The following is a 24,018-nucleotide window of genomic DNA, read 5'->3' as shown; positions in this document are numbered from 1 at the left end:
CCGGCCACCTGGGTGCTGGGGCCTGTGCCTCCTCCCGGAGCCCAGAGTTTGGGCCTGAGCAGCTAGAACTCTTGGGGAGCCCAGGGAGTTGGGGCTGACAGAGCAGGGGCCAGAGAGCCTGGCAAAGGGAAGAAGGGCGTTGGACAGGAGCCCGGGGAGGAAGCTCCATGAATTGTCTCTGAATGCTTTCCCGGAGCCCCTGCCTCACCTCCTGGGATGTGCCCCAAGGCCTGGGAGGCTGGCCTCGGGGAGGGCTGGGGCTCTCATTCTCCATTAGGCAAAGAGTGAGGTTATTGGCACAGAATTAGATCTGGGGGGCCTCTGTGCCAATTCCTTCCTGTGTTCAGGAGGGGAGGGGCATTGAGGGGACACGGAGAACCCCCACTGGGCCCTCAGCCCCCCAACACCCCATGAGGCTGTTCCGAGCTGTCCTTGGCCCCCGAGTGGCAGACAGAGCAGGCTGAAGGCACTGATGTGGTCTCTGGTTGGCCTGACCCTTAGGCACTGTGGCATGGGGTCCTGTCAAGCCCCTCACTCACAGAGCCTCCAATTCTCGTCCAACCCTGCATGCCCCTTCTCTCTGCAGAGGGTGAGCGGGTCCTTCTCAGGTTCTGGGGTCAACAGTCATTCTTGGGGGAAGGCACAGCCCCTCGTCTTTCAGTCTAGGGACACCAATCAACCTCTTCCTCCTCAGCCCAGCCTAGCACCCCAGGGCTTTGCCCAGGCTGGAGCCCGGATGGGCAGGGCGGGGTCATCGAGGGCCAGCCTTCTGTCGGCAGTCAGCCTCCGCAGCCTCCTCCACAGCCACTACCAGGTCCCAGATGGGCAAGGAACAGAGCGCAAAGATTGGGGAAGGGATGTGGTACCCAGGAGGGGCCTGGCAGGGGGTGGTAGTGACAGGGTCCCCTTTAAGGCCGGGACAGCGTCGTGTATACTGGCTGCTCCCAGTGTGTGGGGCTGTGGGACTGGGGCCCTGAGGGGCTGGGGTCAGAGATGGCTGTGTAGAGGGGCCGTTGCGAGGGCCCCATGTAAGAGAAGGCCGAGTAGAGGCCAGAGGCCTGGCCTGAGTGGCCATAATAGGGTCCTGAGGGCTGATGGTCAGAATAGTCGAACTGGGGGCGGGAGATGGAGGGGAAGGCGGAGCCGTAGTGGGGCAGGCTGAGGGAGGTGTAGGCAATCTGAGAAGTGGATGGCTGGTCGGTGTAGTGCGGGGGTGCCTGGGGCCCCGCGGTCTCCGTCTTCACCTGGGCTTTGGCATCCACTCCAGGTGGTGAGACTGTGGGCAGAGCCACACCTGGTGGCTTGGAGATCCAGGCAGAGTGTCCGCTGGCCACAGCCAGGGCGCTGCCCAGCCCATAGCCAGCTGCCGAGTAGCTGCCCACGTGGCCTGGGTGCCCATTGGGCGGCAGGTACTGGTCCAACTCAGCCACATCAAAGGTCTCCATGTTAGACATTACCTCGTGGCTGATCTCACCAATGTCCACATTGCCGAAGTCGATGTGAGGCTTCCCACCCTCCCCCAGGGAGCGCCCATCCCGCTTGGAGTCTGCCTTGCCCGACTGCAGCTCTGTCTTTGGGGTGGTTGGAGGGGTCGGTGGGCCGTGGCTCTGGCCTGGGTGGAAGAGAGGGAAAGGAGAGAGAGAGAGAGAAGGGGGGGTACAGGTCAGAAGGCACGTGGCACAAATGGATTCCGATGGCTCACCTTCAGGTTGGGTCACCACGTTGTAAGTGTTTATGGCTGCATGAGTTGGCATTTGTTTATAGAATCGTCTTGGAGTGGTCCTAGTTGCTTACAAAACCCCCTATCTCAGGAACGGGTCCCTCCTCCCACTCAGCGCTGGAATCCCTTCTGTCACGCATCTCCCAGAGAGGCCTGCTGCTTTTTCGAAGAGCCTTTCCGGTTGGGAAGTTCTTCCGCACATCCCCTGAAGCCGGCTTCCCTCCCTGTCCTCCCTAGCTGCCGAAGCCCCGCCCTGCCGCTCTCTCTCCAGCCTCTGCCTGCTGCGTCCTCGCTGAGCCTCTCCCACCCTCCTTATTCTGGCCGCCTGTTTCACTGTTGCCGGCTTGCCTGGGTCTACTCCCCAGGCTGGCCCCAAACAGTGCCATGCCCATCAGCCCTGGTCCTCCTCCCCAGGCTTGGCTCCGGCGCCCCCTCGCTCCAGCCCCACTGATCGTTTCCATCTCCGTAACTGCTGTGTGGCCCCCACAGGGAAGCACTTAGGTAAGCGATGCCTTCCACCCATGTGCCTTCATCACTCAGGTTCTCATTCACTTATTCATTCAGCAAACATGCAGGGGCGCTGCTAAACGCCAGGCACTGTGCCAGGTGCTGGGGATATAAGGATAAATAACGCGGATCCCTGTCTTCAAAAGCTTCTGGTTTATGGGGTGACCTAGACAGCCACATGACTGAAGTGTGGCATCGAAAGGGCTGTGACGACGGCTCTACAAGGACTCGGGGACAGAGGAGGTGACACCCATTCTGCCTTGGGGGTTTGGGGAAGGTCTTGTAGGTGAAGGGTATGTGAACTGGGCCTTGAGGGTGAGAAAAAGCCCAGGCCTCCAGTTTTGTTCTGAGGTGGTGGTTTTGTACATACATGGCCTTCTGGTATGTGCCTATCTCTGGATCTCTGAAGCTATGGGGGCAGGATGTCTGGACTGCGTATCCCTTCACGGAGACCACATGCGCATGGTCTTAGGACACCAGGAGCTTCTTGAGGGCAGGCCTACACCTCCTCCATCAGACCAGAGGCAGTGCCGAGTCCTGCACTGGTCAAGGCCTTGGACTTTGAGAGACCTGCCAGGGTTTGAATCCCAGCTCTGTCACTTCTGTGTCACCCTGGGCAAATCCCTGTCTTCTCTTAACCAGTTTCCTTATAGATCAAACAGAAACAATACCAACTAGCCATGGCTTCCTTCTGGAAGCCCTCCTTGACCAGAGTTTGGCAGGCAGCTGGATATTTCTGGAGAGCCTGACTGGGTGGATGGACAGATGGTCATGTCACCTCGGGATCTCGCCCTGGACCTTGTGCACTTGTTACTTCCTGTCTACTACAGTTCACTTGTTTCATTCCTGCTTTTCCCTCTAGACTGTGGGCTCCTTGAGGGAGGGACCATGGCGTCCCTAGTTTATATTCCTAGTGTCTCCTCCAGGGCCTGGCCCTCAGCGGGTGCCCAGACGTGTCCTCTGAAGGCATGGAGCCCTGTGGGCCAGGCCCCGTGCTCAGCACTCTCTCTGGCGCCAAGCAAAGGTACCGGAGCCAAACTGCCTGGGCTCAGAGCTCAGTTGTGTGGGGAGTTACTCTGAGTCTCCTCATCTGTAAAATGAGGCAGCAGCTCCCTCATCATCACACATTTTGTTAGGATTGCATGCATTCATACCCATATGGCCACTGGTACAGTGCCCGGCACCCAGCAGGGCTCAGCTGTGTCAGCTGTCACTATCATTAATGAGAATTAAACAAGATAGCCTGTCTGCCCACCCACGGCATGTGCTCGACATCGTATGTCTCGTCTCCCCCATCGGACTGGGTGGTGAACCAGAGGCAATGAGCCCTTCTCCCCATTTCTCAAATCATCCTGTCCCCCCTCTCCTTGTTGTGACCGCCCCAGTCCCTTCCCACCCCAGGGCCCCATAGCCCCTTATATGGCCCTCTTCACCCAGCAGTAGCACCCTGGCCAGAGCCATCTTACTGACTGCCTCCCCCAGGACCTGAGAGCCTACTAAGCTCCCAGGGGCCCCACAACCCTGCTGGGGCCCTGCCGGCACTGGTGAGCTCTCCCCAGGACCCAGAGTAGTGGCGGTGAAGTATCCAGCCATGCACCCCCTCCTCCCTCCAGGGCCCTGTCACCAGCCCCCGTGCCATGCTTACCTGAGGGGTGCTCAGGGTTCCCATCTGACATTGGGGAGCCCTCTCCCGGGTGCCGGTGGTCCAGGTGGGCACTCTTGTAGTGGGCCTGGATGGTGGCCGCCCCACCCTGCTCGGCCTCCCCGCCTGGGCACTCTGCCTCCCCCTGAGCCGCCTTCCCGTTCTTCCGCCGCCGGGGCTGATACTTGTAGTCCGGGTGGTCCTTCTTGTGCTGCATGCGGAGTCGCTCAGCCTCCTCAATAAAGGGGCGCTTATCGCTCTCATTCAGCAACCTGGGGGGGACAACCGAGGAGCCCGGCATGAGTGCCAGAGCCCCCAGGGTGAGCCCTCTGGTGTATGGACTGGAAGATCTGAGGCTCCCCACATCTGCCCCACATCTGTTGTGGGCTGGAGTTAGAGAGAGGTTGGCCTGCTGGTCCTGGCAGCCCCGGGGGATGGAATTAGAAATAAGAATGGTGGTTGCGAGGAGATGGGCGTAAGCTCAAGGAAAGGAAAAACTAATCATTAAAGTCTGAAGGTGGAATGAACTGCCTTGTTAGTGAGTGAGCTCCCTGATGTTGGAGGTGTGCAAACAGAGGCAGCGTGGTGTCGGGGGAAAAGCCTGGGCTTTAGAAAGGACTGGGTTTGAACCCAGGCTCTGCTATTTCCCGGCTGTGCGGCCTTGGGCAAGTTACTTGTCTGAGCCTTAGTTCCTTCATCTAGGAAAGGAGGATGGTAATACCCACTCCACTGGTGGGAGGAGCGGCTGAGATTATGGGTGTGAAGTTCCTTGCACGAGGCCTAGGGCCTGGCTGCCCCCCCCCACCTTTAAAAATAGGTGCTATTCTAATGGCGCAGTGGTTAAGAGCTTGGCTGCTAACCAAAAGGTTGGCAGTTCAAATCCGCCAGCTGCTTCTTGGAAACCCTATGTGGCAGCTCTGCTCTGTCCTGTAGGGTTGCTCTCAGCTGTAATTACTAGACAGGCAAGGGATATTGTATTGAGGGTATCCTAATGTTGCTTGGGTTGGGGATTGGACAGGAGCACCTAGGGGTGGGTCCGTAAACCCTAGGATACTGATTTTGTTAATTCCAGTGTGCTGGGGGTCCACGGGAACAGGGCCTGAGTCTCCTTCCTGTGAGGCAGCCACAGCTTCCTGAGGGAGATTTTGTATCCTTGTTCAAGAGCTGACGAAGGTAGAGGAAGCTGGGAGGTGGGCAGACAGACCCTCTCCCTGCCCCAAGACGAGCCCATGGAGGGCAGCCCTGAAGGCAGTGGCCTTGCCCACAACTCTAGCCTCAGGAGAGGTGGAGGGGGTGCTCAAGGCTTGGCCACTCCAGGGTAAGAAGGCAGGAAGGTGCACCTTGCAGAGGGGGCTAAGGGGAGTGGGACGGCCCTGTCCCTCTCTGAAAGGACATAGACTCATAGGATTCTAGATGCAAGGGACAGACAGATGTCTGTCTGTCTGCCCAGAGGGCCTCTCCCCAGCTGCCCTCCCACTCCTCACCCCACAGTGGGTGCTGTCTTCCCCTAGGCAGAAGGCCGAGCCCTCCTGCCGCAAGATGGGAGGGGGTGGTCACACCAGGCACCTCCGAGCTGCAGCAGCATTCCTGTGCAGCTTAGCCTCCCCCGCCATCCCCTCCAGAACAAGCCCAGAGCCCCAGCTTTCTCCCAGGCTCCCTTTCACCCAGACCATTCAGTGGATACACTGAGGACAGGATGGGGACCCAGATCAGGCCCCCCGAGTCAGAGTGGGATGCAGGATGCGTGCTCCCTCACCCCCAGCCAGGCCTCTGTGAGGGCTGGGCCCTGGGCTGGGAGAGCAGGCCCCGAGGGTGTCGTGGGATTGCTGCCCAGGGAAGGCAGAGCAGACTCCCTCCTGGGATGGCTGGAGGCCCTGAGCTCACTGCTATCCCCCGTCAGGCCTCTCCACCCAACGCTCTCTGTGCCCTCTGCCCAGCTGGCAGCTGAGTACAAATCAAAAGAAAACGGCAAGAAAAGAGGGAAGATTCTGACACTAGGATCCCACTGTTGTCTCCCTGCAGTCCCCTAACCCTAATAGAAACCCAGTGCCAGGGCCACCACCACCCACGACCGTAGCCCAACCTTATAATCGGCTCATGCAGCCTCAGCCCCTCACCTCCAACCTCAACCCCTGCCTCGCCCTGATCTCCAGCCTCAGCTCTCTTTAGGCTTCTCCCAGCCCCAAACCCCAGGGTTCCACCACTTAGACCCAATTTTAGATCTGACCTTGACTCCAGCTCCATCCCTCACTCAACATTGCCAAGACCTGCTCCCCGACATGTAACCTACAGCTCTAATTCTAAACCCCATCCTCACTGGTACCTCTGCCTCAGCCCTCTCCCTTGCTGGTCTCCAAGGTTTGGGATAAGGCCGGGAGAGGGTAGACTGGTCCCCAACCCAAACTGGAAAACCCCAACTGAGGGCTCCCCAGGTGGAGGACCAGGTGCTGCATCTGTTCCTCCTCTCAGGCCAAGGGCACAAGAAGGCTTTCCCTGGGGGAGGGGCCTGTGGGGCTGGGGACCGGGAGAGGCCAGGTGAGAGGCTCCAGCCCGTGACACCCTTTCCAGTGTCCTGGAGCCAAGTCTTCTCTTCACCCACTGCCATGTGACCAGCACCTCACTCTCCTTTCCCAGATGGGCATCAATGGTTAATGTGACTGTCAAGGCTCACACAGCCATGGAGGAGCCAGGAGCTGGATGCAGGGCTGTCTGACTCCAGACCGCTCCCAGCACACCACGCACTTGTCTGTATGTCTGTCCAGTTTTAGGACCCCTGCTTTCTAGTTTTGCCTACCTAAGCCTCCCCTTCCTGATGTCCTGGGAGTGGTGAGTCTGGGGGCAATTTCAGGAGCAGCCCCTGGGGCAGATGGAGCTGTTGGTCAGCCCACCCACATCCAGGTGCTTCCGAGCCCCTACCCGGGGTCCAGGGAGCCTACGCTCTGCGGGCATAGCCTTTGATCCTTGCTATTGTCCTGGCATCCACTGCCTTGCCTCCATTCCTGATTGCCCCAACCCAGGTGGGCTCCAGGGGCAGCCAGGCCCTTGGGCTCACAGCTTGAGTGTGGTGGCCAGGAACAAGCCTTCTGGGCTGGGAGAAGGATGACGGGAGGGCCAATCACAAATCCATGGCGATGGGAGGTGGTGAGAGACATGGGGTCCACTGTTGCTTTGACTCTCTCCTCGGACTCTTATTATGGTCTGCTCCTCACAGTCCCCAGCCTGCTTTGTCTGTCTGTCTTTCTCTCCTGGTTGTCTCACCTGCTTTTCTCAGTCCCACGGCACCAAAGGTACTGGTCTGGGGCGAGCCCCACCGGGTCTGGATGGACCTGGGGCAGAGGAGCTTGCTGCGACCTTTGCTTCTGAGCAGAGCTGGACCCTCTGGGTCCATGCAGCAGACTAGCCACTGAGCCTGGGGCCAGGGCCCCCTGGATCAGGCAGAGCGCGGACAGCTGAGAGGGACAGGAGGAAGGGGCAGCGGGCCTCCAGCAAATCCCATGGCAAGGAACAGGGCCAGGTGGCTGTTGTGAATCCCTCCTGGTCTCTTGGGGCCCTCTTGCTGCTTCTACCACTCTAAGCCCTGGGTCTTCTAGACCCAGCCTGTACTGTGCTAGGGGCCCGCGAAGGGGAAGGCAGCAGCAGAAGAGAGACCAGCTTCTCCGACAAAGCCCCAACTTCCTGAAACCCGGGCTTGCCACCCCACTGCTCTCCTCTGCCCCCACCCCCCGACCATGTCTTAGAGCAAGGTGGTGACCCACCGCTGTCACCAATGGCAGTGTGGGGGAAGACCACTCAGGAAGTCTGGGTTCTGGCCCTGGCTCTGCCACCGACTTGCTCCGTGACCTTTGTGGCTCCTTTGCTCTTTCTGGGTCTGACTCTTGGGCAGTCTAGTGGGCTGGGTCAGTGACCTCCCAGGGCTGCATCTCCTGGCACCCTGGGGCTCCTGAGGGGTGTTCCCTGCTTCACATATCCCCAAGGATGAGCCCCACGCTGAGGTGAGGATCGTTCCTGGGGGGATGCTTCCGGAGGCTTGCGCTAGTGCCAGGGAGCCCAGGATTCTGAGGGACCCTGGGTAGGCACGTGGCCAAGGTTTCTTCCTGGCCAGGGTGCTCAGCTGCAGCTCCCAGGCTTTTGGGATAAGGAGGTTACTCAACCCTGGGTGGGGCCCTGGGAGGGAAGATGGCGCCCATCCGGTAGAGGGAGGAGGGAGAGAGGCCAGCTTGGTGGCTCTGGGACAGGGTGTGGGGGGGAGGCCTTTTCTGTGTGACCCTCCACCAGGGAATGAAGAAGCCTCCAACTTGGGAGAGGCTGGGGGTCAGGGAGGCACAGGGAAGGCAGATGGGACAGGATGGGGCCCTGCAGCGGCAGACATTTGCCCCTCTGCACTTCTCCATCCCTCACCCCTTCAAAGACTCCTATGAATTCCTCCTTTTCCTTGAACTTCCCCCAGTTTTCTGTCTGGCTGCCTCAGTTTCCCTGCATCTCCGGCCAGATCAGGCCAGGCCAGGCTGTCACCCCTTTCCCAAGCGTTTCTGCCGCATCCTCCCCACCACTGGACCTGGGTGGCAGTGGCACCCTTAAACGTCTGTGTTGGGGAGTTAATGAAGGCCCATAGTATGGACTCCTCATCCCATCCTTCCCTCTCCCTTCCCTCCAGTCTTGGCTCCCCCTAGAAGAAACCCAGGCACGCAAGCCTATCATGGACAGAATTCCAACCACAAGGGGGCGCTGTCCAGCCTACTGCCCCGGGTAGGGAGACCCCACCTAGGTCGCTGGGGTTCTGAGCTCCAGCTCAGGTGGGAGCAAGCGCAACCCCAAGAGGGTACTCCTGAGCACGGTCCCCACATTTGGTCATCCTGCCCCATCCAAGGAGGCAGCAACCCCAGGCGAAAGGCCAGGCAGTCCCCTCTGTGGGGTGAGGGCTCTATCCTGGCTCCAGGCCGTGGGGGCCCCGACGGAGGAGAGCGTGCTCACCTCCAGAGCTTGCCCAGCGTCTTGCTAAGCTCGGCGTTGTGCAGGTGCGGGTACTGATCGGCCAGCTTCCTGCGCGCCGCCTGAGCCCACACCATGAAGGCGTTCATGGGCCGCTTGACGTGAGGCTTGCTCTTGCTGGCGCCGTTGACGCGCACGGGCATGGGCACCAGCGTCCAGTCGTAGCCGCTGAGCACCTGGCTGACGGCCTCGCGGATGCACACGGGGAACTTGTCGTCGTCTGCCTCGCCGTCCTGCTGCTCCTTCTTGACCTTACCCAGCTCTCCGGGCCCCGGGCTGGCCCGCAGGCCCGAGCCGCCGCCGCCGCCGTCGGGCCCCAGCGAGGGCGCGCTCCCTGGGGACAGGCAGCGGGGCTCCTCGGAGCCCACGGGGCTCAGCTCCACCTCGGACAGGTCCTGTTCCTCCGCCATGTCGCCCCCGGCCACCTCCGCCTCGGCCGCCTCCCCCGGGCCCGCCGCCGGGGTCCTCGCGAAGAGTCCAACGCCCACCTGGACGAGAGGAGGGCGCGGTGGGCGGCCGTGCGAGCAGCCCGAGGGTGGCGTGGCCATGCCGGCCCGGGGCAGGCTCAGCCCCGAGGTGGCGGCCCTGCCTGCTCCCTGAGCCCGCTCCAGCCCCAGGCCCCGGGCACATGCCAGCCCCCAAGTCGGCGCGTCCCGCCTCCGCCTCTCCCTACCACCTGGTCCCAACCGTCTCTTGGTGTGGGTGGGTTTGGGTTTTTTTAAACCTCCTTTTGGGTGGAGGTTTGTTGATGGAAAGGAAGAAAAACGGACTCTTTATTCTGCTCTAATCCCCGCTCCTGGAATTTCCCACCTTTTCGCTCACCTTCCCTCTTTCCCTCTCCTGCCCCTGCCTGACTGGGCCTAGAAGAGATGGGTGGGGGGCGGGTGGGGTGTCAGTTTCTTTTCACCTCACCGTGGGCTCCTAGGCGCGGGGTCGGGAGAGCAGGGTTCACACTCACCTCCTCGGACTTTTCCTCCAGTCTGGGGCTTGTCCTCAGGAAGTGGAAAACCGTGTCCCAAGGTGTGCGGTCCAGCTCGGGGCTGGGGGGTGACGCTGGCTGGGCTAGGAGGGAGGGGCTGGGGCCCTGAGCCTCAGGCCAAGGCCTCGCTTGGACGGAGCCTGAATCCTCACCACCAACCACCCCGGCTGGACAACCCGAGACTGACTGAGCACTGAGCGCTCTGAGGGCTGGGGAAGGAAGGAGGGGGAGCGAGGAGGGGGAGCGGGAGGGAAGGGCAGAAGGTGGAGCCTCCAGCGCTCGCCTTCATCCCCAACACTGAGGGCTCCTCCGCCAGCGCCCCAGCCTCCTCCCCACCCCCCAGCCCCCTGCACTGGCCGCCCTAGGCCCACCTCGCTTGGTCTTAGCTTGGGATTAGTCAGGGAGGGTGAGAATGGGGGTGGTTAGGCCAGGAGAGTGAAGACATGGGGGTGAGGGTCGGACCTGTTGTTTGGGGGAAAATTGGGCCCAATGGGGACCTGGAAACTCTGCCTCAGGTAGAGGGATGAGCAGTCTACAAAGGATAGGGGAGCTATGCGCAGAAGGGAGGGAAAAGGTCTATGGATATGTGGGCCGAGGGTGGCCAGCCTGCATGGCTTCATTTAGCAAATCTTACTGAGTGCCTCCTGGGTGCCAGGCCCTGTTTTCCAGCCAGGGAGCCCTTCCTGTCTTGACTTACAGGGCAAGAGAGAGAGAGCTCAGATCCTTCCCAGTGCACATGGCTCAGCTACACTCTTGGTCCCTTCCCACCAGTCAGCCATCCCTCCTAAGACCTGGCCTGGCTCAAGGTAGAGACAGGACTAAAGTTCCCAGGAGGCCAGGCGTGAGGCTGGGGGTCCTTTCCAGATGGTCTGAGAGGCATTCTGGGTTCCTCCTTCCTGGGACCCAACTCTGTCCACATTGTGCTCACCCTCTCCTGGGCGAAGGTGGGTTCGAGAGTCCAGTGTTGCTTGTCCTGAAGTTCTACTCCTCCACCTCAGGGAAGGGTCAGGAGGTACCCTGCCTCCCTCCCCTGCCTCCCTGCCCATCTCTCTCCTCAGGACCCCTCCCCTAGCTGAGTGACCCCCTCTGGTTTTGCTTCCCTGCCCATCATCTGATGGTCCCTTTCTCTCCTCTTTTCTAGGTCTCTCCTCCAAAGGTTACACCTCTTTCGTTTCCCAACCAAGGGTGGTGAGGCAGAGGTGGGGTGGGCATGGAGGGACAGATGAGGCTGAACTGTGTTGGCAGCCTGGTTCGGAGCTCCTCAGCTTTGGGGCCAGGCCCCAGGCCCACCCCAAGGGGGTCCTGTCTGGAGTAGGGCTGGAAAGGGGGTCTGGGGAGGCCTAGCCTCATGCTTGGGAAAGACTGGGGGTGGGGGTGGGTAATGGGACACAATGAGGTAGTCACACGAGGCAGAGGCATGTTGGGGGTGGGGGGAGTGGACACTGGAACACACACACACACATGCTCACACACACAACCAGCCAGACAATCAGGCCAGTGTGTCTGGGGCCCTGGAGCCCAGTGAATTAGGAGTTTGATAAGGGTTTTCTCTTTCTCTCACTTGCTGGCCTTGGACAATCTCCCCCCAGTTTTCCTCGACGCCACCCCCGGCGCTGCCAACCCTCCTCCCCCCGCCTCCCTTCTCTTCCCTGTGCCCAGACTCTTGTTCGGGGCCTTGAAACAGTGAGCTGTCTTTGTTCGAAATACAGGTGAACGGCAATCATGTGATTAACACACACACACATAAAAAGCTTTTTAACAGCGCCCGCCCGGCCTCAGAACCACCCGGAGAGGAGCCGCCCTGGATGGACAGAGGGACGGAGGGACGTGCATCCAGCCGGTCCTGTCCCTGCAGCAGCCTCGGACAACCACTGCTGCCAGCCCGCTGCCGCTGCCACTGGCATCTCTCTTGCGGTGGGTCCCCATTCATCCTTCCACTCCTGGTTCCTCCTCTCACAGGGAAGGACCTCCCTTTTCCCCACAGTCCCTTAGACTCAGGCCTGAGCCCCCCGGCAGGGGAGGGGTGGTATGGAGAGAGGCCCCAGGCTAGGAAGCCCGGGTGGGGGTCGCATAGCCGCCCCTTCTCCAGCTCCTTGCCTCCTCCTGCCCTCTTGGCCCAGCTGTGCCAGGGTGGGGGCTCTCGGTCTGCAGAGAGGCCGCACCAGACGGGGTGGGGGTGGGGGCCTCTCTCTCGTCTCCTCTCTTCCCTCCCTCCTCCTTGCTTTGCTTGGGCTTGCTGGGAGATGCGGGATGAGGCAGGTGGGCCTCGGTGGCTGGGTCGGGGGCAGAGCTGTCAGATGACCAGGGCTGTAAGGGGTACCCTTGCTGTGAACACAGCCCTGCCCACCACGATGGCAACTGTGATCCCCCAGCAGGGGAGGGTGAAGGCCCCTGTATTCATCCCTGGAGGGCAGGGGATTTGGAGGGGGCAAGGGGTCCTGTGTGAACACACCTGGTTGGCCAGTGCCAGTGTCTGCCTCGTTCCCTGCTTAGGAGTCCCTTCACCCCTCACTCCTGACCCTTCCCAAAGGATGCTGGTGACCCACTTACCCACCCCCCAGTCAAATCTGTGCGAAGGAGGGTTTGTCCTCCCATGGTGAGGTTTAGGGAACAGGGGCTCTGGCCCTCCCTCTCTCCTTGCGCTCATTCCACACAGAGAGGGGCCCGAAGTGAGTGGGTCCTGGAGGCAGTCAGGCTTCTGTCCATTGAGGGAGCCCTGTCAGGAGCAGCGGGGTTTCCTGGGACCCAGCCTGGACTCTGCTAAGGCTGGTCCCAGACTGACTCAAAGATAGGCCCTGAGGGGAGCAGAGGAAGTGATACTCTGTAGCTTAACACTGCCCCAAGAGCGGCTTTGGGTCAGCAGTAACCCTTAACCCCTTAGGGCCCGGAGTTCTGGGAAGGCTCAGCCATATCCCCCCCGCCACCCACCCTGACCCCAGGTTCCTCACCTGGGTGGGGGTGATGGTCGCGCTCCTCCCCCCTGCCTCCCAGGACACACTGACATGAGGACTGGGAAACCAGACAGAGTGAGGGATGTTCTGGTCAAGCGGAGCCTATGCCCCAGCCTCAGTTTCCCCAAGTGTGAAGTGGGTGTGAGACTCTTCCTGACACCCTCAGAGGACAGAGGAGGGTCATAGGGAAAGAACTCCACCACCTCTGAGCATTGCGTGGATGTGAGCTGGGGGTGCTGGCTGTCCTCCCACTCAGCCCTCCCAGTACCTTTAACCCACACCAGCCCCCACCAGCGGAGGGCCTTGTTCACCACCCACCGGCCTGTGGAGCGGGGTTGGGCCAGAGCAGTGCCTCTCAGACAAAAGGGTGCACACATGAGGTTCCGTACTTCTAGCAAGCTCCAAGCAAGAGCCTAGAGCCTGGGCTCTAACCCATGCTGCGCTTTAGAATCACTTTTGAAAGAAATACTGAAGCCCAGGTCCCACCGAGACCAGTTAAATCTGGATTTCTGGCCCTGATGTCTTTATCTTCTAAAAGCTCCCCAGGAGGCCTCAGTGTTCCCTACCAGGGTTCCTGAGCCTTGAGGCTGTGACGGACCCCCTGCAGGGGCCGAAACTTCCAGGGGCAGGGAAGGGGGCTGAGCTCTGGGCCCAGAGGTGCCAGTTACACTAGGGTACATGGGGAGTTGTGGGGTGTTGCAGGAGAGGGGCTGGGCACTGGGGAGGTGGAGGGCCGAGGGGCACGGGTCAGGGTCAAGGATACGGTAGTGAACAAGTCAGCTTTCACGGAGCTTCCAGCTTAGTGGGAGGGGGGCAGTGTGTGCGTGTGTGACGGGGCATCCTTGCACATTTTCTAGACCACCCCCACCTCTGGACGAGGCTGTGTTATTGTCAGTTTGTGGTGTAGTGCACAGAGCACTGGACTTGGAGTCAAGAACCCTGCCACTTAGTAGCTTGAGTGGCCTTGTGCAAATTACTTAACCTCTCAGGACTTGGTGTTCTCATGTGTAAGATGTTGGTAATTTAATATCAAATTATCAACATTTAACGCAGACACCACACACACACACACACACACACACTCACATAACCTAGCTGAATGTTTGGCACGTGGTAAGTACTCACTAAATGGTAACTAGAAAAACCAAATCTAGGAAGTAGGCCAGTACCAGGAGGGAGAGAGGGGTGCTCACCACAGTGCGAGTTGCACAAGCGTTTACCAAGCAGTCACTGTGAACTTCCCCTCAGGAGTTTAGGACCTGGCCTTGGAAGCTCACCTTCAGACCACGGTTGGGGCCCCCGGCCTTCTCCCCCTTACCAGGGAAGGCAACATGGTGGAGCCTCACTGTGGCCCCTGCTCTGAGGCTCCTGTCATGCATCTCTCAACAACCCAATGAACAGGTGCTGTTGTTCTCATTCTAGAGAGGAAACTGAGACACCAAGAGGTTCAATGATGGCCTAGCAAAAGATGATGGTTTGAGGGTTGGGATCTGAGCCCTGCCTCTCACCACCGTGCTTCGCTGCCGCTAGGTCTCATGCTCAGTGACACAGGATAGGTTCCTTACTGGGCCTTGGTCAGCCTGCATGCTTGCCCTGCCCACCTCTGAGGCCACCCCTCCTGCTCCCCTGCCTTGTGCCCAGCTCACAGGCCCTTTTCTCAGGGACATGCTCGGGTGCTTGGTGGAGGTTCTCTTTAGTTCTTTCCTGTTGAGGAGGAGATATCCTTGTACCTGCCACTTCTCCTTACTGCACAATCCAAGTCCCACTTCCTACTGGGAGCCCCTGAGGGCAGGGCCATGTCTTCCTCGTTTGCCTTGACTCTGCAGGGCCCAGCTCGACCTCAGGGAGTCTTCCCTGAGCTGAGTTGCTGTCTGAGTTCCAAGGAGGAAAAGATGGGGGAGGCTGGAACAGGCAGGAGTGGCTTCCTGGAGGTGGTGGGCCTGAGTTCTCGGGAGGAGGACAGCATTCCAGGGCCTGTCCCAACAGGCGATCTCACCCTCCCTGTTTCTGGTCCAAGCTTAGGGTCCCGGAGCTGGGCCAGGAAGGCAGCTCCCTGGGCCTGAGACTTCCCTCCCCTCCCAACCCCACCCTCTCCGGGAACAAGGAAGCTGGGGCTAGTGCCCAGGACTGCCTCGGGGCAGCTGGCCTCTGCCCTCTTCGCAGAAACCTTCAGAGAAGGAGACAGCTCGTTCCTGTGATCCAAACCCCAGCTGCCAGAAGGTCCTTCCTGGTGTCTGCCCTGAATCCCTCCTGCTGCTGTGACCATGTATAAATGAATGCCCTCTCTGTGCAGGGCACTGGGCCAAGATGGTGATGGAGACCAGACCTGGCCATGGGGAACTCAGAGTTTGGTGGGAAAGACCAGAGAGAACCAGAGCCCTGGCACAGTTGAGATCCGGCACAGCTGAGGCCTAGCCCAGCCAGAACGGGTGATTACAGCTGGGACACGAGGGACTGTCGGTGGTGCCCTTGACTGCAAACTGAGGCCTGTCGGGAGCTAGGCTCTGCCTTCAGCTCCAGGCAGTGCAGCAGGAGAGAAGGTGCTCCAGGCTGGGAGCTTTAAGGGCTGGGTTAAGTCCTAACTGTGCTGTTGAGGCCATGTGTTGCCTTGGTAACCTTCTTCCTTCTTTACTGAGTTCCCACTGCTGTAAAGGAGGGCTACCCAAACCCAAACCCAAACTAAACCTGTTGCTGTCAAGTTGAGTCTGACTACCTCTGAGGGCAGTTCCAGATTTCATAACCCCTGGATTAGATTTCAAAACAAGGGCCAGTGCCTGACCCAACGTTCCGAACACAGTGGCTCAGAGCACTGTGTTCTTCGGGACTTTGACGGGCATCTCTGGAAAAGAGTCTTGTGGGCAAATAAGGCTGGGAAGCATTGCTTTCTAATTCCTCTTTTTAGAGCTGCGGGGCCTGTTAGCATGTTGAAAGCTTTAAATTCTGCAGTTTGTTGTTGTTAGGTGCCGTTGAGTAGGTAGTGACCCTGTGTACAACAGAATGAAACGCTGCCGGGTCCTACTCCGTCCTCACAATCGTTGTTATGCTTGAGCCCATTGTTGCAGCCACTGTGTCAATCCATCTCATTGAGGGTCTTCCTGTTTTTACTCACCCTCTACTTTGCCAAGCATGATGTCCTTCTCCAGGGACTGATCCCTCCCTCCCGATACCACGTCTAAATTACGTGAGACAAAGTCTCGCCATCCTCACTTCTAAGAAGCTTCCTGGCTGTACTTCTTCTAAGACGGATTTGTTCGTACTTCTGGCAGTCCATGGTATATTCAGTATTCTTCACCAACACCATAATTCAAGGCATCAATTCTTTGGTCTTCCTTATTGGTTGTCCAGCTTTCACATGCATGTGAAGCCATTGAAAAAATACCATGGCATGGGTCAGGTGCACCTTAGTCCTCCAACTGACATCTTTGCTTTTTAACACTTTAAAGAGGTATTTGAAATACTGGTGGCATGGCTTCCAGCATCATAGCAATATGCAAGCCACCACAGTAAGACAAACTGGACAAACTAATAGACAAGTGGTAGGAATTCTGCAGTAAAGAATCCACTTACCTTTGTTTAAAATACCCATCTCCCTACGGCTTCCTTTTCTCCCTCTCCTCCCTCATCTCCTTCCCCCTCCTCCTTTTCCTCTTCCTTCTTTGTTGCTATTGTTGTTGTTAGGTGCCATTGAATGGATTCCGACTCATAGTGACCCTATGCACGACAGAAGGAAACCCTGCCAGGCCTGCACCTTCCTCACAATCCTTATACTTGAACCCATTGTTGCAGCCACTGTGTCAGTCCATCTCATTGAGGGTCTTCCTCTTTTTCGCTGACCGTCTACTTTACCAAGCCGAATGTCCTTCTCCAGGGACTGGTCCTACCTGATAACATGTCCAAAGTATGCGAGATGTAGTCTTGCCATTCTTGCTTCTAAGGCACATTCTGGTTGTACTTCCAAGAGAGATTTGTTCGTTCTTTTGGGAGTCCGTGGTGAATTCAATATTCTTCGCCAACACCACAATTCAAAGACGTAAATTTTTCTTCGGTCTTCCTTATTTATTGTCCATCTTTCCCATCCGTATGAGGCAACCAAAAACACCATGGCTTGGGTCAGGTGCACCTTAGTCCTCGAGGTGATATCTTTGGTTTTGAACACTTTGCCAGAGGTCTTTTGCAGCCGATTTGCCCAATGCAATGCATCTTTTGATTTCTTGACTCTTGCTTCCATGGGTGTTGATTATGGATCCAAGTAAAATGAAATCCTTGACAATTTCAGTCTTTTCTCCATTTGTGATGATGTTGCTTATTGGTCCAGTTGTGAGGACTTTTGTTTCCTTTATGTTGAGGTGCAATCCATACTGAAGGCTGTGGTCTTTGATCTTCATTAGTAAGTGCTTCAAGTCCTCTTCACTTTCAGCAAGCAAGGTTGTGTCACCTGCATCACGCAGGTTGGTAAGGAGTTTTCCTCCAACCCTGATGCCCCGTTCTTCTTCATTTAGTCCAGCTTCTTGGATTATTTGCTCAGCATTCAGATTGAATAGGTATGGTGAAAGGACACAACCTTGACACACATCTTTCCTAACTTTAAACCGTGCAGTATCCTGTTGTTCTTTTCGAATGACCACCTCTTGATCCATGTACAGATTCCTCATGAGCAGAATTAAGTGTTCTGGAATTCCCATTCTTTGCAATGTTATCCATAATTTGTTATGATCCACACAGTCAAATGCCTTAGCATAGTCAATAAAACACAGGTAAACACCTTTCTGGTATTCTTTGCTTTCAGCCAGGATACATCTAACATCAGCAATGATATCCGTGGTTCCACGTCCTCCTCTAAATCCGGCTTGAATTTCTGGCAGTTCCCTGTCGCTATACTGCTGCAGCTGCTTTTGAATGATCTTCAGCAAAATTTTGCTTGCGTGTGATATAATAATATTGTTAGATAATTTCCACATTTGGTTGGATTGCCTTTCTTGGAAATAGACATAAATACGGATCTCCTCCAGTTAGCTGGCCAGGTAGCTGTTTTCCAAATTTCTTGGCATAGATGAGTGAGCGCTTCCAGCGCTGCATCCGTTTGTTGAAACATCTCAATTGGTATCCTGTCAATTCCCGGAGCCTCATTTTTCGTTAATGCCTTCAGTGCAGCTTCAGCTTCTTCCATCAGTACCGTCGGTTCCTGATCATATGTTACCTCCTGACTTGGTTGGACATTGACCAATTTTTTTTTTGGTATAATAACTCTGTGTATTCCTTCCATCTTCTTGGGATGCTTCCTGTGTTGTTTAATATTTTCCCTGTAGAATCCTTCAGTGTTGCAACTGGAGTCTTGAATTTTTTCTTCAGTTCTTTCAGCTTGGGAAATGCCGAGCGTGTTCTTCCCTTCTGCTTTTCTATCTCCAGCTCTTTGCACATGTCATCATAATACTTTGTCTTCTCGAGCTGCCCTTTGAATCTTCTGTTCAGCTCTTTTGCGTCATCGTTTTTCCTTTTGCTTTAGCTACTCGATGTTCAAGAGCAAGTTTCAGAGTCTCTTCTGTCATCCATTTAGGTCTTGTCTTTCTCTCCTGTCTTTTTAATGACCTCCTACTTTTTTCATGTATAATGTCCTTGATGTCATTCCTCAAGTCGTCTGGTCTTAGGTCATTAGTGTTCAACGCATCAAATCTATTCTTGAGATGGTCTCTAAATTCAGGTCGGATATACTCAAGGTCATATTTTGGCTCTCATGGACTTGCCCTGATTTTCTTCGGTTTCAACTTGAACTTGCATATGAGCAATTGATGGTCTGTTCCACAGTCGGCCTCTGGCCTTGTTCTGACTGATGATACTGAGCTTTTCCATTGTCTCTTCCCACAGATGTGGTTGATTTGATTTCTGTGTGTTCCATCTGGTGAGGACTACGTGTATAGTTGCTGGACTACGTGTATAGTTGCTGTTTATGTTAGTGAAAAAAGGTATTTGCAATGAAGAAGTCATCGGTCTCACAAAATTCAATCATGCAATCTTCAACATCGTTTCTATCACCAAGGCCGTATTTTCCAGTTAACAATCCTTCTTCTTTGTTTCCAGCTTCTGCTTTCCAATCTCCAGTAATTATCAATGCATCCGGATTGCATGTTTGATCAATTTCAGACTGCCAAATTCGGTGAAAATCTCCAATTTCTTCATCTTTGGCCTTAGTGGTTGGAGTGTAAATTTGAATGATAGTCGTATTAACTGGTCTTCCTTGTAGGCGTATGGATATTATCCTATCACTGACAGCATCGTGCTTGGGGGATAGATCTTGAAATGTTCTTTTTGACGATGAATGCAGTGCCCTTCCTCTTCAAGTTGTCATTCCTGGCATAGTGGACCATATGATTGTCCAATTCAAAATGACCAATACCAGTCTATTTCAGCTCACTAATGCCTAGGATATCAATGTTTATGTGTTTGATTTCACTTTTGATGATTTCCAATTTTCCTAGATTCATACTTTGTATATTCCAAATTTTGGTTATTAATGGGTGTTTGCAGCTGTTTCTTCTCATTATGAGTCACATCCCATCAGCAAATGAAGGTTGTGAAAGCTTGACTCCACCATGTCATTAAGGTCTACTCTGCTTTGAGGAGGCAGCTCTTCCCCAGTCGTCTTTTGAGTGACTTCCAACCTGGGGGGGCTCATCTTCCGGCACTATATCAAACAATGTTCTGCTGCTATTTGTAAGGTTTTCACTGGCTAATTCTTTTCAGAAGTAGACCGCTGGATCTTTCTTCCTAGTCTGTCTTAGTCTGGAAGCTCAGCTGAAACCTGTCTGCCATGTGTGACCCTGCTGGTATTTGAATACTGGTGACATAGCTTCAGCATCACAGCAACATGCAAGCTCCCTCAGCAGGACAAACTGACAGATGGGGGCCTCCTTCTTTACTACTTATGAATCTTGTAGAGCTTTCCATGGAGTACGATTTTATCCTCTTCTGGAGAGGAAATAGTTGGTAACGGTGGAATCTGCGTGAGACGCAGACTTCCCCAGACATGTGGAGCCACCCTTGGTTTCCAACTCTGTTTGGCCCAATTTGACATTTACAGGGTGACATCTAGATGTCGGCCCTGGGTTGAATAAAATATGGCCCCTGCCCTACAGTCACTATGTCCCTATGTCCTGAAGGTATGAAGGTCTCATACTTTCAGGGTCTTCATCTTCCTACACATGTTTTTTCCATTCTCTTCATCCTCTCCAACTTCTGTCCTCCACTCTGAGGCCCTCCTGATCCTTTTCTCTCCCTCTTCCTTACTACCAAGAGTCAAGGGGGAGGGCAGATGCTCCCCGGAGAGCTCTGGGAGGGCCTGGGCATTCCTTGGGCACTGTCCTTGATGCTTCCACTGCCCACAATCCCAGCATAGAGATTCACAGCCCCCACGACCTGCCTTGCCCTCCCCTCCCTTGACCTGACTGTGGCCACATTCTCTCTACCCCCGCTGTGTGGCCTGAGCCTCAGTAATTCCAGGTCTGCCCACAGGACACCTTGCCTCTTGGCCAAAGCCTCGTGTCTCCCCCACCTCCTGCCTCACTAATTTTTCCAGGAGGATGTTGTTCTTGCAGGGGACTGTGTGCCCCATAGCTGGGTCTTTCTCACCCTCCTTCATGACTGACACACAGTAGGTGCCCAGTACTTGAGTGAACGATGTACATGTAGGTGAACATATCTGGGCAGTGAAGTGTGGTAGAATGAGCCAGACAGCCCTGAGTTTGAATCCTGGCTCCCTCAACTATTAGCTGTGCATCCTTGGGCAAAGGACTTAAAGTCTCTGAGCCTCAGTTTCCTTCCAGGTTGTAGAGAGGATTAAATCAGAGAATGCATGGAGAGCACGCCAGACAGTGCCTGGCACACAATAGGGCTCAGTGAGTGGCAGGTACTCTTACTAGCATCTCAGGGATCTGCCTGCAAAGAGTGGCTGCCAGTTGACCTTGGGCGTGATATCAGTCATTGCTTCTTATCCTGTCTAAGTGCTGTCCTCTAATGTTCTTGTCTATGCTCCTGGTAACGCTGGGAGCTGAGAGAGCAAGGGTGGATCATCGTCCCATTGAACAAAAGCAGAAGCAGGTAAACTGAGACCCAAGAAGGGAAATGATTATTTGGCGTCTGAGCTGGAACTTGGCATCTTGGCCCTTAATTTTTTTTTTTAATTGAAGATTTTTTATTTTATGTACAAAGAGTTTGCAGTGTTTCTGTTGTTGGGTAGATGTCTTGGATAATACATTCAGAGGAGATCCCTTAGTCCCACTTGATGAAGACTATATCGTTTGTGTACTGATGGGAACACTCTTGGCACATATTGAGGCTGTATTTCCCGATCGGACTGTGCTGGTTTGAGCACACACAGCAATAGCGGGAACCCTGGCAGAGTTGTCGCAGATGGCTCCAGTAGAGCTGCTGGTGACCCCCGTTGCTTTGAGGGATGAGCCAAGGCGAAAGGGGCTTGGCCCTGACTTTTTCTCCCTGCATTTCCTGAGGACCCACCTGAGGCCAGACTCTCTCTGATCGTGTGTAAGAGGGGCAAGTCTTCACTGTGTCTCATTGACCAGCTGGGAGTTTGTTCATTCATTCATTCATCATAACTTCCTGGATACACACTAGGGGACATAGCAAAGACATGTGTGAGGATTGAGAGTGGTGAAGAAGGAGGAGGAGGAGGAGCTCTGGTGGTGCAGTGGTTAAGCACTCGGCTGCTAACTGGAAGGTTGGTGGTTTGAACCCACCAGCTGCTCTGTGGGAGAAAGATGTGGTAATCTGCTTCTGTAAAGATTACAGCCTTGGAAACCCTATGGGGCAGTTCTATTCTGTCTTATAGTGTTGCTATGAGTTGGAATTGACTCAATGGCAACAGGGTTTTTGGAGGAGGAGGAAAGAGAGGAAGCGTGGGGAACGGCCAAAGATGGCCCTTGGTCCTGCCCCTCGAGGAACTGGAAACCCAAAAAAATAAAAACCCAAACCTATTGTTGCCAAGTCGATTCTGACTCATAGTGACCCTGGAGGGGCTGGAGCTGCCTTTAATTACGGTCTGAGCAGGGTGAGCTTCATGTGGCTAACAGAGGCTTTTGGCCTTCCACCAGTGGCAGGTGACTGAGAAGTTGGGTGGTGGTGGGGTGGCTTGTCAAGGTTGCCCAGCTGAGGAGATGATGGAGGGGGGACTGGACCCCGCATCTTCTCATTCCATATCCCCTTTGTTTCACTGAGTCATCCAGGGTGCTGCCCAGGACCAGAGCAGGGGACTGGGGTCCCCAATGGCCATGAGAGTTGGCATTGTGAACGTATTCTGGTTCTCAGATGGCTTGCCTCTATCCCCAAAAGGTGACGATGGAATGATCCAGTGGGATTGTAGTATTTGTGTGAGCTCCAGGGGCCCTCCTGGAATAAAGTTTCCTTATTCTTTGATGATGTCACTTTATAGTGAAATAGAAAGCTGAGTGATGACAATCTTAGATGTGGAACTGGACAGGTCAGGGTTCAGATCCAGTGCTTGCTCCACTCAACAGCTGTGGGATTTGGCCAAGTTACTTAATCTTCCCGTGCCTCAATTTCCTCATCTGTAAATGATAAGGTAGGAAACCTGCCTCATAGGAAGGTTTCCAAGAATAAAAGAAATAAGGAATGTCAAGTGCTTAGCACAGAGCCTGGGGCAGAGTAGATGTGTTAACTGCCTTGTCTCAGTCATCTCAACTGCTAATTCCTGTCCAACATTGCCCTGATGGGATGGCTAATGTACTGGGCATAATATCAGTACACCAGTTGTCATTGAGTTGATTCTGACCCATTGCAACCCCACGTGTGTCAGAGTAGAACCGTGCTTCATGAAGATATGGCTGATTTTTTGGGAAGAGATCGCCAGGCCTCTCTTCTGAGGTACCTCTAAGTAGACTCAAACCTCCAACCTTTCAGTTAGCCTGTTTGCACCATTGCACCGCCCATAGACTCCTATTGAGGGTAATAACGTCTTGGATATAGTAAAAACCAAGGATGGCGAGTGCATTGGGGAGAATAATGTTCTGGGTATAATGAAGCCCAAGAAAATCCCTCCCCTTTCTAGGGCAAAGAGTTGAATTTACGGAGATAAAAGCAAGATATTCGGGCACAGCTCTGGGGTTCTGTTCACACATCAAGGTGCTACGTGAGTTTATGCAGAAAGTAAAATATCTGTGAGGCTGCAGGGCTTTGCAGGCACCCATTCCAGCTGCCTCTCTCCCTGCCCTTGTCGCCTCCAGGCAGCGCGCAGGCTTCACTGCTCTCCGGCATTTTGTATTTGTCTCGCCTCCCTACCAGGGAGCAAGTTGGGAAATAAGAAAGCTTGAATGTCTCTTGTTTTGGGCTTTGAAGCTTGAGTTCAGTCTTGGTGACCCGGCCTCAGCAGACGCACATGGAAGGAGCTAGATGCGAAGGTGGGAGGTATGTGTCCTGACTCTTGCTGTTTGACCTTGGGGAAGGCAGTCCCCTTCTCTGGGCTTGTTCCTTCCTCTGTACAACAAAGGAGTTGGCCTCTGTGATGTCCGGGAGTTCTTTCAGATTTACTAGCAGGGTTTAGCGTTCTCTAGAAAAGGTCCACATCTGGTTTTGTCAAGGTTGCCCAGCTCAGGAGAGGATAGAGTGGGGTATGGAACCCAAGTCTTCCCACTCCGTATCCCCTGTTGTTTCACTGGGTAATCCAGGGCCCTACCCAAGACCAGGGCTGTGGATGCCCAAGGGCAGGGAACTGGGCTGGGGTGAACCGACCGAGGGTACCCTATAGGCCCATCTCCAAGATAACTAATAAGGGTTCAAGTGGGCACACAACAGGTACTCAATAAGTGCTTGGTGAGCTGTGTTGACTGGGGAGATAACCCACAGAGAGATCTGGCCCACTTCTCTCCCCAGAGGGCCTATCCCCTGGCCCAGGTCCTATCAGCCCTGGTAGCCCTCTGGGGACAGGCCTCTGCTCCCCACCTCTCACAGTCGGCCATGTGCTAAACACACAGCTGCAGACAGAGGCATATGGGAAAATAGAGGCTGCAAATCGCAGGCAGAGCCAATAAATGCTTCATTCTCTGGCTTCTCTGGTAAGAACCCCAGTCTTCAGCCCACCCGGCCTGATCTGGCCCATCCCCACTCCCTATCTATGTCTCCTCAAACTCAGGAAGCGCTTTCCCACCTTGGAACCTCCACAAAGGCAGTTCCCTCTGCCCCAGCACTCTTCCACCCACCACCAGGT

General features: G+C 55.3%; 2 protein-coding genes across 2 annotated transcripts; both read right to left on the bottom strand.

Annotated features, from left to right (window-relative positions):
- Window positions 1-856: 856 nt before the first annotated feature.
- SOX10 (SRY-box transcription factor 10) lies at window positions 857-9,283 on the bottom strand. Its single transcript, XM_023559927.2, has 3 exons — window positions 8,841-9,283; window positions 3,873-4,141; window positions 857-1,612 (listed from the first exon to the last, which is right to left on the bottom strand). The coding sequence occupies exons 1-3, from the start codon at window positions 9,266-9,268 to the stop codon at window positions 909-911; spliced, it is 1,401 nt and encodes a 466-aa protein (XP_023415695.1). The 5' UTR covers window positions 9,269-9,283; the 3' UTR covers window positions 857-908.
- An 11,767-nt stretch (window positions 9,284-21,050) lies between these two features.
- LOC111747606 (small ribosomal subunit protein uS14-like) lies at window positions 21,051-21,393 on the bottom strand. Its single transcript, XM_064283557.1, has one exon. The coding sequence runs from the start codon at window positions 21,279-21,281 to the stop codon at window positions 21,051-21,053; it is 231 nt and encodes a 76-aa protein (XP_064139627.1). The 5' UTR covers window positions 21,282-21,393.
- Between the last annotated feature and the right edge of the window lie 2,625 nt (window positions 21,394-24,018).

The sequence above is a fragment of the Loxodonta africana genome, chromosome 4 (genome assembly GCF_030014295.1).
Source record: "Loxodonta africana isolate mLoxAfr1 chromosome 4, mLoxAfr1.hap2, whole genome shotgun sequence".
Taxonomy (NCBI): Eukaryota; Metazoa; Chordata; class Mammalia; order Proboscidea; family Elephantidae; genus Loxodonta; species Loxodonta africana.
This window is presented reverse-complemented; position numbering and strand designations above follow the sequence as displayed.

Coding starts and splice junctions, on each gene's coding strand:
- SOX10 (XM_023559927.2), bottom strand. CDS start 9,268: ATGGCGGAGGAACAGGACCTGTCCGAGGTGGAGCTGAGCCCCGTGGGC. Junction 4,142..8,840: donor ACGCTGGGCAAGCTCTGGAG/GTGAGCACGCTC, acceptor TGTCCCCCCCAG/GTTGCTGAATGAGAGCGATA. Junction 1,613..3,872: donor GAACCCTGAGCACCCCTCAG/GTAAGCATGGCA, acceptor TCTTCCACCCAG/GCCAGAGCCACGGCCCACCG.
- LOC111747606 (XM_064283557.1), bottom strand. CDS start 21,281: ATGCAGGGAGAAAAAGTCAGGGCCAAGCCCCTTTCGCCTTGGCTCATC.